Source organism: Diabrotica virgifera, chromosome 6, assembly GCF_917563875.1.
Source record: "Diabrotica virgifera virgifera chromosome 6, PGI_DIABVI_V3a".
NCBI classification, from domain to species: domain Eukaryota; kingdom Metazoa; phylum Arthropoda; class Insecta; order Coleoptera; family Chrysomelidae; genus Diabrotica; species Diabrotica virgifera.
Window position 1 is genome coordinate 244,200,218 of NC_065448.1, and position 14,184 is coordinate 244,214,401.

At 34.4% G+C, this 14,184-nt stretch overlaps 1 protein-coding gene across 3 annotated transcripts in view; it reads left to right on the forward strand.

Annotated features, from left to right (window-relative positions):
* LOC114336520 (ADAMTS-like protein 1) overlaps positions 1-13,662 on the forward strand; it is a 1,384,970-nt gene extending 1,371,308 nt beyond the window's left edge. For 2 of the 3 annotated variants that reach the window (XM_050655007.1, XM_050655008.1), the window contains 5 exons: positions 2,790-3,076; positions 3,921-4,081; positions 6,643-6,791; positions 7,580-7,730; positions 10,585-13,662. In XM_050655007.1, coding sequence (XP_050510964.1) covers positions 2,790-3,076; positions 3,921-4,081; positions 6,643-6,791; positions 7,580-7,730; positions 10,585-10,691 — 855 coding nt within the window. In that variant the 3' untranslated portion in view covers positions 10,692-13,662. The remainder of the gene's footprint in view (positions 1-2,789; positions 3,077-3,920; positions 4,082-6,642; positions 6,792-7,579; positions 7,731-10,584) is intronic. The other variant, XM_050655009.1, reaches the window with a different exon arrangement.
* Positions 13,663-14,184: the final 522 nt, after the last annotated feature.

A 14,184-nucleotide genomic window follows, 5' to 3' on the forward strand; every position in this document is an offset into this window, starting at 1 on the left:
ATTTTTAGATTCCTCACGTCAGTTTATTTATCGTCTGTTTGCTTTGCAAATTATAGAAAGTACAGATTGGGCCTGTTCCTACCTAAATTGCTGTCAAACGTAAGAAAACGTAAGAAATCTTGTGATCTTCGGATTTTGTTTGTTTCATTTTTAATTTTCGATGTTGTGAATAATAAAGGTAATTTACTCTTGAGAGAAATTTATATTTTTTGACATACTTCGTATACGATTCATAAAATGTTTTATTTAATGGTTCCATCATAATTTTTAGATCATGAACAACATTTTAGGAAAATAACTTTTTTCAAAAAATAATAATAAAGAAGTTTCCCATATGGTTCCAACTTACATAGACACACTGTATAAAAATAAATTTATATAAAAAAAATAATATTAATATGACGTTGTCCAAAAATATTATTCTAATATTTGATATAGTTTTCATCAAGATGATTTCCACAAAATTGATACAGTATCATAAAATAATATCATTTATATTTTTTCACACATCTGACACTACACCGCACTCTTTTAGGTAAACATATCCAGAAAATACTTGCATGTTCTAATTTAGACAATATAATTTTAAGCATATTTTTGTAAGTTAAGCTTTTTAAAACTTTTAAATACCATGATAAATACATGCTTGTATCAATACCATACCAATCTCACAAATTCTTCAACCATAAAGTCCTTCTTCCTCCTGGACTGCGTTTACCTGTTATTTTCCCTTGCATAATATCTTGTAGCACCCTAAATTTGGGACCTCTTATTACTTCCAGCTTTTTCTTCCTGGCGCTTTTTATAATCTCAGTAGTCTTACTCATAGGAGTAACCAGGATGATCCTAAGTGGGGGTTACAACTACCTGAAGGGGGGGGGGGGTACAACTACTGGAATGTCTCTGAGGCCTATGGTGTTAAGCGTATTTATAGAGCTCAAAGTACATCCCAATGGGGGGGTTACAACCCCCAAAACCCCCCTGGTTACGCCTATGGTCTTACTAAGACGTTCTAGTATTGTGGAGTTTTGAATCTTTTCCATCCAAGAACCTTTTTTCTTGGATGGAATTCTTCTATAGCACCACATTTCGAAAGCCTCAAGGCGATTTAGATCAATTTCATTCACAATCCAAGACTCGACACCATAATGTAAAACCGTTGATTGAAATTTGTAATATCGAGCACACGTAACAGCGAAATAGTCAGATTCTCAAAGCTAATTTTAGGTCTCTGTTACATAATACCTTGGACATCCTACCGAAAGTGGCTCTGGCCTGCTCTATTCTGGATCTAATTCCACCGTCACTCTCTGCGTTACAATTTAACTGATATCCAAAGCAAACAGTTTGCTTAACTTAATTAAGTTTGGTATTATTTCCATATATGGATGGTTTTATATTCTGTTGTTTACTTATTACGAGTCTTTTGGTTTTCCGTATGTTCATAGCTTCCTTACAGCCCAGGCAACCAAATAAAGTTTACAAAACGTTGAAAAAACGTCATAATTATCACCAAACCACGTCAGTTTATCACGTGATATCAAAAAAGTAGTTTTTATGTCGTTTTTTAGATTATGTTTTATTTTATGGTTTTAAAGAACACAATAATTATTCGTATGGACATTGTTGGTATTGCAATTTTTCATTTAACCGTTTTAAATTTAGCCCATAGGTTGAAAGTAAAACCAAATTGGAAGACTCTCTAAAATGTATAGAATTACAATACCCCAAATGCAACATACCTATAGGTACGTACAGAATTTTCCCTTTTTATAACTTACTGTGTCAAAATTGAAACAACATATAAACTAATAAATAATTTATTGTTAATTTAGTTAAACTCGATAACACATCCGAAACAAATTAAAACATAACCTCAAACAGTTTTCAAGAAGAATTATTGTGTTAAACTTACTCACTTGAGAAAAACTAATGAAAATCTCTTAATTAACACGTTTCTTTAACTAAATATCTAAATGAAGAGTCTTATTTTACCACACAAAGCACCTAAACAATAAATGAAACACTTATTAATGGAAATTGTTTGGTGGATGTTGGAGTCATATAAGCATTAAGTCCTTAAGTTCCTCCCTCTTGTGACAGACTGTCAGATTTAAGCTGAAATGAAGACGTGTTTAGGCGTATTTTAACGTCATTAATCTTACGTATTTAAAATCACCTACAAAGACGTTTATACGACGTAATCTTCAAACACGTATATTTATTCCACCAAAAACTGACGTTTCCTTGACGTTCTTGACGTCACTTGGTTGCCTGGGAGCTGTCAACGACACTATCAAGTAATGTGGGCAGATCTTCTTCAGTAGAAGCTAAGAGTCCTCTGTCGTCCGTATATCGCAAATTATTGATGACTTCACAGTTCACGATTATTTCTTCTTGATTTTGAGAAAATACATTTCTGATAATTCTTTCGGAGTAAACGAATTCTAATGTCTATGGGGCATAATGATGAAATTTTATGTATTTTTTGGTGATTTTATATCACTCAAATTCTTGTGAACTTCGTAATTGTATCGTGTTGATCATTGAAAATGGTTTGATGGTCTGTGCGCCACCTAGGATAGATATTATACATTTTTATTTTAAATTATTAAGTTATTAAACAAAAACCGCTTTTTTATATTTTTTGTTGCGCTAACTTAGCCGCATATAAAATAAAAAACTTTAATCAATTTACTGAGTTTTGTTACACAATAAGTGCTTCCTTATGTATAAGCTTAATTAGATTATTTTTCCTCTATCATGAACATTATTAATAAGAAACGTAGCTATTATGGCCTTTCCAGGCATTCAGCAATTCTCGAGGCCACCGAATGATCGACTTTCCTGGGGATCATCCGAACCATGACAGTCCACCATTCTTCACCGAAGATTCTCTCGAGGAAGTTGAAGAAGAAACACCCAGCGATGAAAATGACGAGGATCATATAGTAGTTCTAGGAAAAGGCAAGAAAGAAAATTTGGAATTCGATTGGACTACTGGGCCTTGGTCAAGATGTACCGAAACTTGCGGAGGAAGTGGAATTCAACAAAGAAAAATCAGCTGCATAGTGAGGTGAGCATATGTTTAAACCTAGTAATAATTTCCATACAAATTTCTATAACATTTCATTCATTCATTCATTCATTAAGCATTACAATCCGTATCATGGCGTTCAAAATGCTGTTCCTGGGTGAGGTGAATTACTTCTCTGTCATGCTCCCTGTGTGTATTTGCTGATGTTGTGACTCTTTTCAATTTCTTCATGTCCTTGCACTTAATCTTCCAGTCTTTCGCATTCATTGCTCTTACGTTTTCTTCTACATCATCCAGCCATCTTCTTCTATACCTGGTCCATAGCTATGTACCGTGTCCAGTTAGTGATCCTTCTCAACATATCTTATTATGAGCGTCACTGTATATTGTCCTATCGATTATAGGCGAAGAGATTTTATGTACCTGACTATATTTTCTCTTTTTAATTCTTCTTTAATTTCGGCATTTGTTTGTATTCTTATTCCTCCCTCTCTTGTTACATTGTTGCCCATTATTGTTCTCATCATTTTTCTTTCAAATATCAGAAAGCTATCTTCCTCGTTCTTGTTAATCGTCGTTGTTTCCATCCCATATTATGTAACAACAGGTCTTATTAAGGTTCATCGTTGTTCTCTTACTTAGAGTCTTGCTTCTCAGAAGATTCCTATTCATTCCATGTTTTTTACCTTTCATAATTCTTTCCTCTGTTCTCTATTTTCCGGTTTTCCCTATTGTTACTCCAAAGTACCCAAAGGTGGATGAGTTTTTGTGTCGTCCTTCCCCCCTATCGTCATGTATTTTGTTTTGTGCTGGTTTACTATTTTGAGCTGCTATTTAATCATCATAAAAAAGATTATTTATTAAATGATTGTTCCTTTTTTAGGTTATACAATGCTACTCAGCCCGTTGATGATATACTCTGTGACGACGCTGGTTTGGAAATGCCACCGTCGAAAAGAAAGTGTGGATTCGATCAATGCCCCGAATGGACCGTTCATGACTGGAGTACTTGCGAAAAGTCCAAATGTTTTGACTGGCACAAAGGTATGAATATAAATCTTAATGTTACTATAAATATTGAATATATCGTCCCTGTCATTTTTAACTATCGGACGTGAAAAGTGGTACTTTTCAAGAGAGTAAAATAACAATTTTTTAGAAACTCCTAAATCAGCGCATTGACAAGTGAGAAAATGTTTATATTTTTTGTATGTAATATTTAATCCTTGTTAGATTGATAACAAATTTGAACTGCTTATCATTTTTTTCTTTCCAAAAAATCACATTCGTTACTTTGCTTTTTGTATTAATCAAAGATTTGTTTCTGTCCGATGATTCAAAGTAGCGAATGTTTAATAGCGAATAACTATAATCAAATAATGAAAATCCATTAAAATGAAATCATAAACTGCCTCACAAGAATTTCTTGGAAGCGATACTGAAACAAAATTCACACAGATTGTAAACACGTGCATTTTATTCTTCTCGGCAGTTTAGCATTTTCGACAGTTTACAGATTATAATTGAATAACTGTTGAATAAATTACAACACAAACTAACGAATTTGACACATTCGAAATTTAGCGTTGTACAAATATACGTTTAGTTATATTTATACAAAACAAAAGTATCGAATATAACGATTTTCGTCAGTTTGCAGTCAACCAAATGAAAACATGTTCATATTCGATGGTTTAAACAGAATATTTCCTGGGCTCCTAATCACGTATAATGCGAGGGCAAGGTATCGAATCTGAAAAACCCGATGTTTCACATTCGATAGTTGGAAATGATAGGGACGATATGTAAGTAGACTTCAGCAATGTTCTACACGTGTTTCAAGTTATTTAACTCTCATCAGAAATACTTGTGGTAGATCAAACTGAAACTAAATGAAATCAAATTAAGCCGTTGTATTAACATGACTATTTCACTCATCTTAAAATTTTCACATAATCTGACCAATCACAAACCAAAGACAGCTTGTGTTATCGCGAAAACACCAACTGTCTTTCAATTCTGATTGGTCTATCAGCTTCGTGTTTTCAACGACGTAACCATGGATACCGATCGCAAAGCAAAGTTTGACGTTTGCCAAAAAAATATTGTAGCTGTATACGTCAAAATGAGTCGTTTCGGTGGTACTTCAAACGAAGTTATAAACCAAAACATTGAAGAAAATATACCGAGTAACACAAGAAAATCTAAATCTTATATATGGAGACAATTTATGATGTTCGTGTGAATCGCAACTACAAATTAGATGCAGAAAATAACAACGAAAGACTAACATTCATTCTAAAAGACTGGGCCTTCAACTATTTATTGTTATAGGTAAAAAATAATTATAACAAATTATTTATAGTTATAATAAATATTTCATGATTATGACTAATTGTGAATTATTCAAAAAATGGGTAGATTTGGGTTACCTAGATCAAATGTATTATCATTAAATTCCTTCCTCTCATTCTACTGAATTTTTGACCTATCACTTTGTTCGTGAAATAGTCTAATAAAATACCACTCGTGATTTAATTTATCTTATAAGTCTGTCTTTTATTTCTAAACTCAACTGAGTTGCTTAAAGAAAACACCACTCGTCCTACGGACTCGTGGTGTTTTCAAGCAACTCAGTTTCGTTTAGAAGTAAATCGACAGACTTATCGCGAAAATTGAATCACTAGTGGTATTACTATTGACAAGTTTGGGCGCGCTAGCAGTGACCTCTATGAGAAGCAATAAGTCAGGACTTTTCTTGGTACCAAAACACAAATTCAAGTCACTATAATGTCGACGGGATAAGTTGTACAGCCTGTCGCTGGGTCGGTTCCGCGTGTACTACGCCACGCGGTTCCTCACCAAAAGAAACTCTGCAAAAATACTCTTCTTGAAAATCACCTCCTGGTGACCTCTTAGTATTGCTTTTGTCCATCTATTATAACTGGTACAATGATGATTTTTGGTATTATTCCGCCAAGCGACGGAAATAACAAATAAGGTCCTGATCAGAACGATAAGTGTAACGTAGGTTCATTCTTGAAGAAGACGCAGAAGAACGTAGCATTTGGAGTCGACGAGTATTCACTTCTAAAGCCGGAACCGAACTGAACAAGCCCTTGAAATTTTCTTTTATTCAGAATCCAGGCTGCTGCAGTCGGAAGACTGAACGGTTTGGCGGCTGGAGGACTGAACGCTTTTGCCAAAAGTTTTACATCGACGAAAGTCGAAAAAATCTTGTTCTCTGTGCATCTTTTCGGAATGGGTTTTTAGGAGGAGCTCCTTGGAATTTGGATGTGGCTTCAGGAACACGTCCCCCGAACCGAAGTAGCAGTTGTGCAGTGGTCAGTAAAATGATCTAGCTAGTTAGGAGACAGATCTACAGCTACGGCTATGAACGACAACAATTTCATAATAATATAGTTTTCTGTTAGTCGAGATGTCCAAAAAGATTTTTCTATGTTTCGAAACAGGTGTTTCTATAGAAACTCTCCCTAATTTAAATGTATATAAGAGAGTACATGATTCAGCAATATTGTACACCAGCTTGTACATAACGTTTTTTTTTTAGGATAGTAACTTTAATAATATACAAATTTTTTTAGCACTTCAAAGGCGAGTTGTTCGTTGTGAAATAGCTGCTAACTTAACACTAGATCCAGCTAAATGCGAGGTAGATAAAAGGCCAATCGACAAACAAGAGTGCATTAACCACAGATGCGTAGGAAAATGGAAAGTTGGACGTTGGTCAGAGGTAAGAGAAATGTTTTGCTGAGAACTGAAACAAAAAATTATATTTGTAAGTAACTTAAACTTAATTTAAATAATTGACTTAATGGAAATAAAATTAAATAAATAGCTATAACTATAAGTCATACGGTTCAAAGGGCGATGGAGCTCAAAGGGCTATGTTGGACGTTTCACTACGAGACAAGATCCCAAGCCAAGATCCACACTGAAGTGAAACTGGGTAGGTCACGTAGCTCGAATGATAGATAACAGATGGACAAAGCAGACATTGGAATGGAGACCAAGAGATGATACCTACCTAAGCTGAGGTGGTCTACCAACACATGACGCTCTAAAATATTGCCATAGGAATTGGAAACAAGAGACATAAGATCGAAATAAAAGGAAAATTGTGAGGAAGATCTATGTCCAGAAGTGGACAAGCTAAGATTGAATGATGACAAGCCATAGAACTTACGCAAAAATTAATAGTTCCTTTCAATTTTACTCCTTATTGCTACACATATTCATCTTATAAAGTTGACGCCACTAATATCTGTTCAATTACTTAACTCACATATATTCACTTACTTAACTTTTAATTTAACTTTCTAAAGCTAAGATTTCTGAGGAGAGATTGACCATTCAATGATAAATATATGTTCCAAAGTTTTTGCATCTTTATACCTACTGTTTTGTTAGATTATCTTAAAACTTTGTTTTTTGACACTATGGCCCTTTCTGACGTTCATTTGTCAATTTTTAGAAATTAATAAATAAATTTTGTATTTTATATTATTTTATATGTTTTAGTGCGCTGCAACGTGCGAAACAAAAGGGTTAAAATATAGAATAATTCAATGTGTTTGGTACGGTACAAAAAAGCCAGCAGGGACTGCTTGCAAGGACATTCCTAGACCACCAATTATGAAGCCTTGTATTGGAGCGTCTTGTACAAAAACAGGTAAACGAATACAAATACATATATATATAGTCTAAGAGCTAGTGAACCCTTCGACTAACGGTCGTCCTGTAAGGCTAGAAATTTTTCTAGTCATAATTCATAGCACACCAAGGCTAAAAACCATGACCTGGCAGGCCTCAGCGGTGCACGTGTATCTACCAGGTGAATCGAAAAGTGCAAATTTAGGGGGTAAAATAAACTTTCTCCTGTAAGGTTTAAATTTAAGTATGTGTTTGAGTAAGTCATTTAAAAGAAATGTGTACAATGACAGGCGATTCTGAAGAGCATAAGACCTTGCCAGGCGAGGGGAAAGATTAGGGGTTTTTCCTAAATTTATTTTTTTTGCATCAAACAAATTTTTTTTTAGTTTTTTGAATCATTCCAAACAGAAAAGGTCTTTAGTGATTTTTCTCTTAAGTTAATAGTTTTTGTTATATAAGCGATTGAAAATTTTGAAAATTGCGAAATCGACTATGTTTAACCATAAATCGGAAATTTATCTAAAAATTTCAAAGTTACCAAGGTAGGTAGATATTCTTTAAACATTGATTGATGAAATCCCAAAGAGTTTTTGCAATACAATATCGGAAACCCCTTTGTTTTTTAATTGCTAATCAAGCGGACGCGACACTGTAGTATAAGTGAGGACGTTTGAGTTGGCATAAATTTATTATATCCAGAATAAGCAAATTTCAAGAGCAATCCTCAGACAGGTCGATTTTTATTTTTAAATTAGGACTTTTTGGCATATATATAGTACTAGTGACGTCATCCATCTGAGCGTGATGACGTAATCGATGATTTTTTAAATGAGAGTAGGGGTTGTGCGATAGTTCACTTGAGAGGTTATTTAATTCTCTATTCACTAATATAAACATTAACATAATTATTTATACAGGGTTTACAAAAAATATTTTTTATTAAATTAACTTTGATTAAATTTGACAAAGAGAAGAAATTTTTTTTGTACACCCTGTATAAATAATTATATTAATGTTTATATTACTGAATAGAGAATTAAATAACCTTTCAAATTAGCAATCACACAATCCCTATTCTTATTTAAAAAAATCATCGATTACGTCATCACGCCCAGATGGATGACGTTACTAGTATTATATATATATATACCAAAAAATCCTAATTTAAAAATAAAAATCGACCTGTCTGAGGATTTCTCTTGAAATTTGTCCATTCTCGAGATAATGAATTTATGCAAACTCAAACGTCCTCACTTATACTACAGTGTCGCGCCCGCTTGATTAGCAATTAAAAAACAAAGAGGTTTTCGATATTTTATTGCAAAAAACTCTTCGGGATTTCATCAATCAATGTTTAAAGAATATCTACGTACCTTGACAACATTGAAATTTTTAGATAAATGTCCGATTTAGGGTTAAAAATGGCCGATTTCGCAATTTTCAAAATTTTCAATCGCTTATATAACAAAAACTATTAACTTAAGAGAAAAATCACTAAAAACCTTTTCTGTTTGGAATGATTCAAAAAACCTAAAAAAAATTTAATCGATGCAATTATTTTACACCCTAAGTTTGCACTTTTTGATTCACCTGGTAGATACACGTGCACCACTGAGGCCTGCCAGGTCATGGTTTTTAGCCTTGGTGTGCTACGAATTATCACTAGACAAATTTCTAGCCTTACAGGACGACCGTTAGTCGGAGGGTTCACTAGCTCTTAGACTAATAACGAATTAATATAAAACCTATTTTTGTCACCGTTCCCAAGAAGAAACACAATGCAGAGTAGGGTTACAACTACCATTTTAATTTATTAATGATGATAGGTAGTATAATGCTGTATTTGCCGCAGCTACCCTTGCTGAGACCTGTTTTTCTATGTGGTTGTCATCTGTGATTACCACGCCCAAATATTTAAACTCTTTTACTACTTAGAACTTGTGGTCATTAGTAGTTATGTTCTGCTTACCTCTTGGTCTTTGATTTTTGGTTACTGGCATATATTTCGTCTTTTCTTCATTTATTCGAAGTCCTAGACTACCTGCTTCCTCCTCGAATTGTGAAAACACCTCTCTCACGTCTCTTGTAGAATGAGTGACTGCATCTAGATCATCAGCAAAGGCCAACAGTACTTTTGATCCTCGATTTGCAAATTCCCCTGTCAGCACAGATGATATTTTACTTATATCATATTCTAAGGCCAAATTGAATAGGAACAGTGATAAGGGGTTTCCTTGTCCAAATCTTGATGTTATCTTAATGATGTTCTATTCGATGTTCTGTTTCCTATCTTTACCTGTGCCTATGAGTCTGTCACATACATTTGAGCCCGCTCCACTAATTTTATCTGCTGATTAAATAATTTGCTTCGTTTTATCGAATCAAGTGCTTGCTGGAAATCTACGGAAATTTGGTGTAGGTTCATCTCGGTTGAATTCCTCAGTTTTTTCTGATATTTGTCGGATCGTAAATATTTGATATATTGTTGACCTTACACAACAAAAGCCGCATTGGTAGTCGCCTAGAATATCTCTCCAAATACGGAGTGAGCCTCTTTAGCAAGATAATTGATAGAACTTTATATGCTGTGCTAATAAGCGATATCCCTCTATAGTTTCGAAATGTTTTCTTTATCTCCTTTCTTTCATTCACTTTGATTCCCTAGGTATTTTCTGTTGTTGCTATACTCTCAGAATGCTATTTAATTTTTTTGTGTAAAAAGCTTCTTCCTTTATTTCTCATTTCTCTATTTATTATTCTTTATATTCTCTAATTCTCCATATATTGTTTTAATAAAACTATTATAATATACTATTAAATATTATTTTGCAATATTACATAAAAAATAACTGATCTCTTTTTTTAATGTTTAGAACCAATATGTAAGGACCATTCCATGTTCTGCCCCAACGTCAAGATGATGAACATGTGCAAGGTAATGAGGTACCAGCAACAATGTTGCCAAACTTGCAGACATTGAACCAACTGGCAACGCTGCTTTTCGAAAACTACAATATTTGTGAAATATCCTTGAAAGAGACTTTTATCTAAATTAATTTTATTTTGTGATTTTACCGTAAGGCACAAGCGCAATTGAAAAGTATAGACGAAGGGAAAGATATATTTTAATAAACGGTCCGTGTCAAAGCATTATGTTATAATAAATGTTATGGTTAATATGAAATTATTTATTGAACAGATCATTGTTTGTAAATTTAAAATTTACTAGACATGTTGTAAAAGGAATTGCAGGGGTAGACGAAAATATGTAGGTACTATTTCATATACATATACATACTAAAGTGTTCCTGTATAAATATATTTTATTCAAAAGTTAAAATGTGATTATGTACAAATTTAAAATTGTTGAAACGTTGTTTTTGTTGAATAAAAACTGCCGGTTTTTACACGTCATCTAATAAATAGCTCAGAAGATAATCTGATAGATTCTGAAGAACAAAATCGTTAGGTACTTTTGTTCTTTTTTCGCCAAAAGTAACAGTTATGGAGTACTCATTTAAATAATTAAAGTGGGACTCAAAGGGTATTAACTTCGAGGGAAATATGTAACGTTCTGATCGTAGAAAGACCGGGGCATTAAGCAACACCACACTGCTGGGAGGAACGAGGGAAGGATTTCCTCGAATATCCCTTAGGATATTCCAAAGAAAAACGTCCACCGTTCCATCCATTAGAATGGTGCTCTGCCCGACTGCTCAGCCCTGGGTTCGTTTCCTGTTCATTCTTCCCTCACTCCCATCCCAGAAAGGTACAGGAAATAAAAAGTTTACCAAATCATTTTATATACACTATTTATTCAGTATTATGTACACTATTATGTACAGGCAACCAAATTAATTTTCTGAAGCTGTGACCGAAACCCTGCTGGTCACCGGTATAAAAATTATAAATTTAAAAAAAGGTACTCAGCTTTAAGTCTTCTTGTCGGAGTCACACAGTTCTTATGGGAGGTCTCCAAACTCTGTAGAACTTTCTATTGCCCTCGGTAGTCGTGGGAATTCTAGGGCTATCTTGTTGAAGCCATTCTTCTGATGCATCAGTAGATCAGTAGTTGGATCCAGGATACTGTGGGCTGTTGCGTGATGTCGCTGTCGCGTTCTGCTCTCCAAGATAGTTTTCTCCAGCTACAGTTTGCTTCCCATGTAGTGTTCGCCTGCAGCTTTATTCCCAAGGTAAGATTCGCCTTATTCGCCAAGATAAGAAATCAGTAAAAAACTTAGGCTTAAAACTAAATAGTCAAACTTACCCGTATATCTAACGACCTACACACAAACACAATAATAATTTATCAGATATTGTCTCTCATTTACGTGGTAATGGAAAATCAGCCGGTACAAATTTGTATCGATTTAAATACCTTAAAAGAATTGAAGAAATTAATTTGACGATAGTAGGGTCGCTTGTAGAAATATATAGTACGAGGGGCAAATACCAAGCGGAGCTTGGTGTAGCGTTCAATCGGCTGATTGAAACGTTACAAATATATTAAATCATCTCCGATATGCCGATGACATTGTTCTCATAACAAAAGACTAACAACAGCAAGTAACACAGGGAGTTGGTTTAATGAAAAACGATAGAAAAATAAAAATTATCACCATTCTCGTCCCCAGCGAGCTAATGAAAATCGAGAAATTACCCATAGAAATTTAACAAAATATATGTGTTTGAGTTGTGAAATAGGTAAACGATAGACAACCAAACATGCGAACTAATCAGAAGAATGAGTTTAGGTTGTGCTGCATTCGGAAAAATCAGAGACGTGTTTCAAACAAATATCCCAGATCCATTTAAAAAGGAGAGCTTTTAACCAGTGTGTTCTACCAGTCCTCATATACTGAGTAGAATTCTTAACTCTCACAAAAACATCAGCAGAAAATTTGAGGAAAGACACAGCGAAAAATATGGAGAGATCAATGCTTGGAATAAGATTGAGATATAGTGTAAGAAACGAGGAAGATTGTAGATATTATCTAATGTATTACAAGGAAAAAATGGAGATGGGCGGACCATGTTACAAGATAAAAGACGACAGATCGGCATAAAAATTGATAGAGTGGAGACCATGGGAAGAAGGCGAAGACTTCTTCTTCTTGCAGTACCGTCTCCTATCGGAGGTTGGCTACCATCACAGCAATCTTAACTTTGTTGGCTGCAGCTCTGAACAACTGTATTGAACTGCACCCATACCACTCCCTTAAATTTCGCAACCAGGAAATCCTCCTACGTCCCACATTTCTCTTTCCGGAGATTTTTCCTTGGATTATGAGTCTTAGCAGAGAGTAATTTTCTCCTCTCATTATGTGGCCTAGATACTCCAGTTTTTTCGTTTGTATGGTTTTTATGACTTTGCATTCCTTCCCCATCTTCAGCAAAACATCTTGATTTGTTACTCTACTGGCGAAGACGGGGTAGATCCCTATCGCGATGGCCGACGATCTCAAAAGAATTCTGACTGTAGGGGTGCAGAACAGAAGAAGATGGATATATCTGAAGGAGGCATATGTACAACAATGAACAAATCAGGAGTGATTGATGGTGATGATGATGAACTCTCAAACGACTCGTCTAATAATTGTCTTACACGCATAAACATATGGTTTATCCGCACAAAAACAATATTTTTTTGTAAAAATAAATGTTCTTCCTTTATTTTGATTTTGTTATCATATGTTGAAAAAACTAACTAGTGTAGGAAACAAAGGTTGAACCTTGCAAAATGGACACAAGTCCGGTTTTATTTTTTTTTCTGGTATATGAAGGGGTGCTTATTATAAGACTAACTTTTTCTGAAAAAAATTCGCCCCGGAACCCCCCTTTTCACCCCTTTAAAGGGGGTAATTTGTGGTTTTTGCGGAATGTAGCCCTTCCTGTACCTTTTACAATAAATTTCTTTTATAGAAATATGAAGAGGATTATATTTTCTACGATTTATTTCCCGACAGCATCTGTCTATCATCCACCGTTAAGCGAGGGTGGCCCCCAAAGTTGACAAGTTTTTAAAAAAGATGTTTTTAAAAAATATATATTTTTCCCTAACTGTAACGGAAATTAAGAAGAAATCCTGCCGCAATTATTCAAAAATAATTGATTGATTTTTTGGTGTAGGTTTCACTTAAGGGTAATTGCCCTTTTTTTAATTACAGGGTGTTACATTACGTTTATACTAGAGTATAAAGACTGTCAGCGATTACCCATGTATTGGTGCTATTTACAAATTTGTATAATGCACCCCCATTTTTTCCCCGGAACCATCCCAAAAAAAAGAAGAATAATGAATAAAGTGATTTTCTTGGAATCCTTCACACACAATGCCCTTTATTAATATGCTTCATATATCATTTTGTGCACGTTATTATTACCCATGCATGGACACCAAAAGCGATTTCCTAGCGCAACCCCTGTAGCCAAAAAAAAATAAAATGGGGGTTGAAATTTTTTTTTGTTTTTTG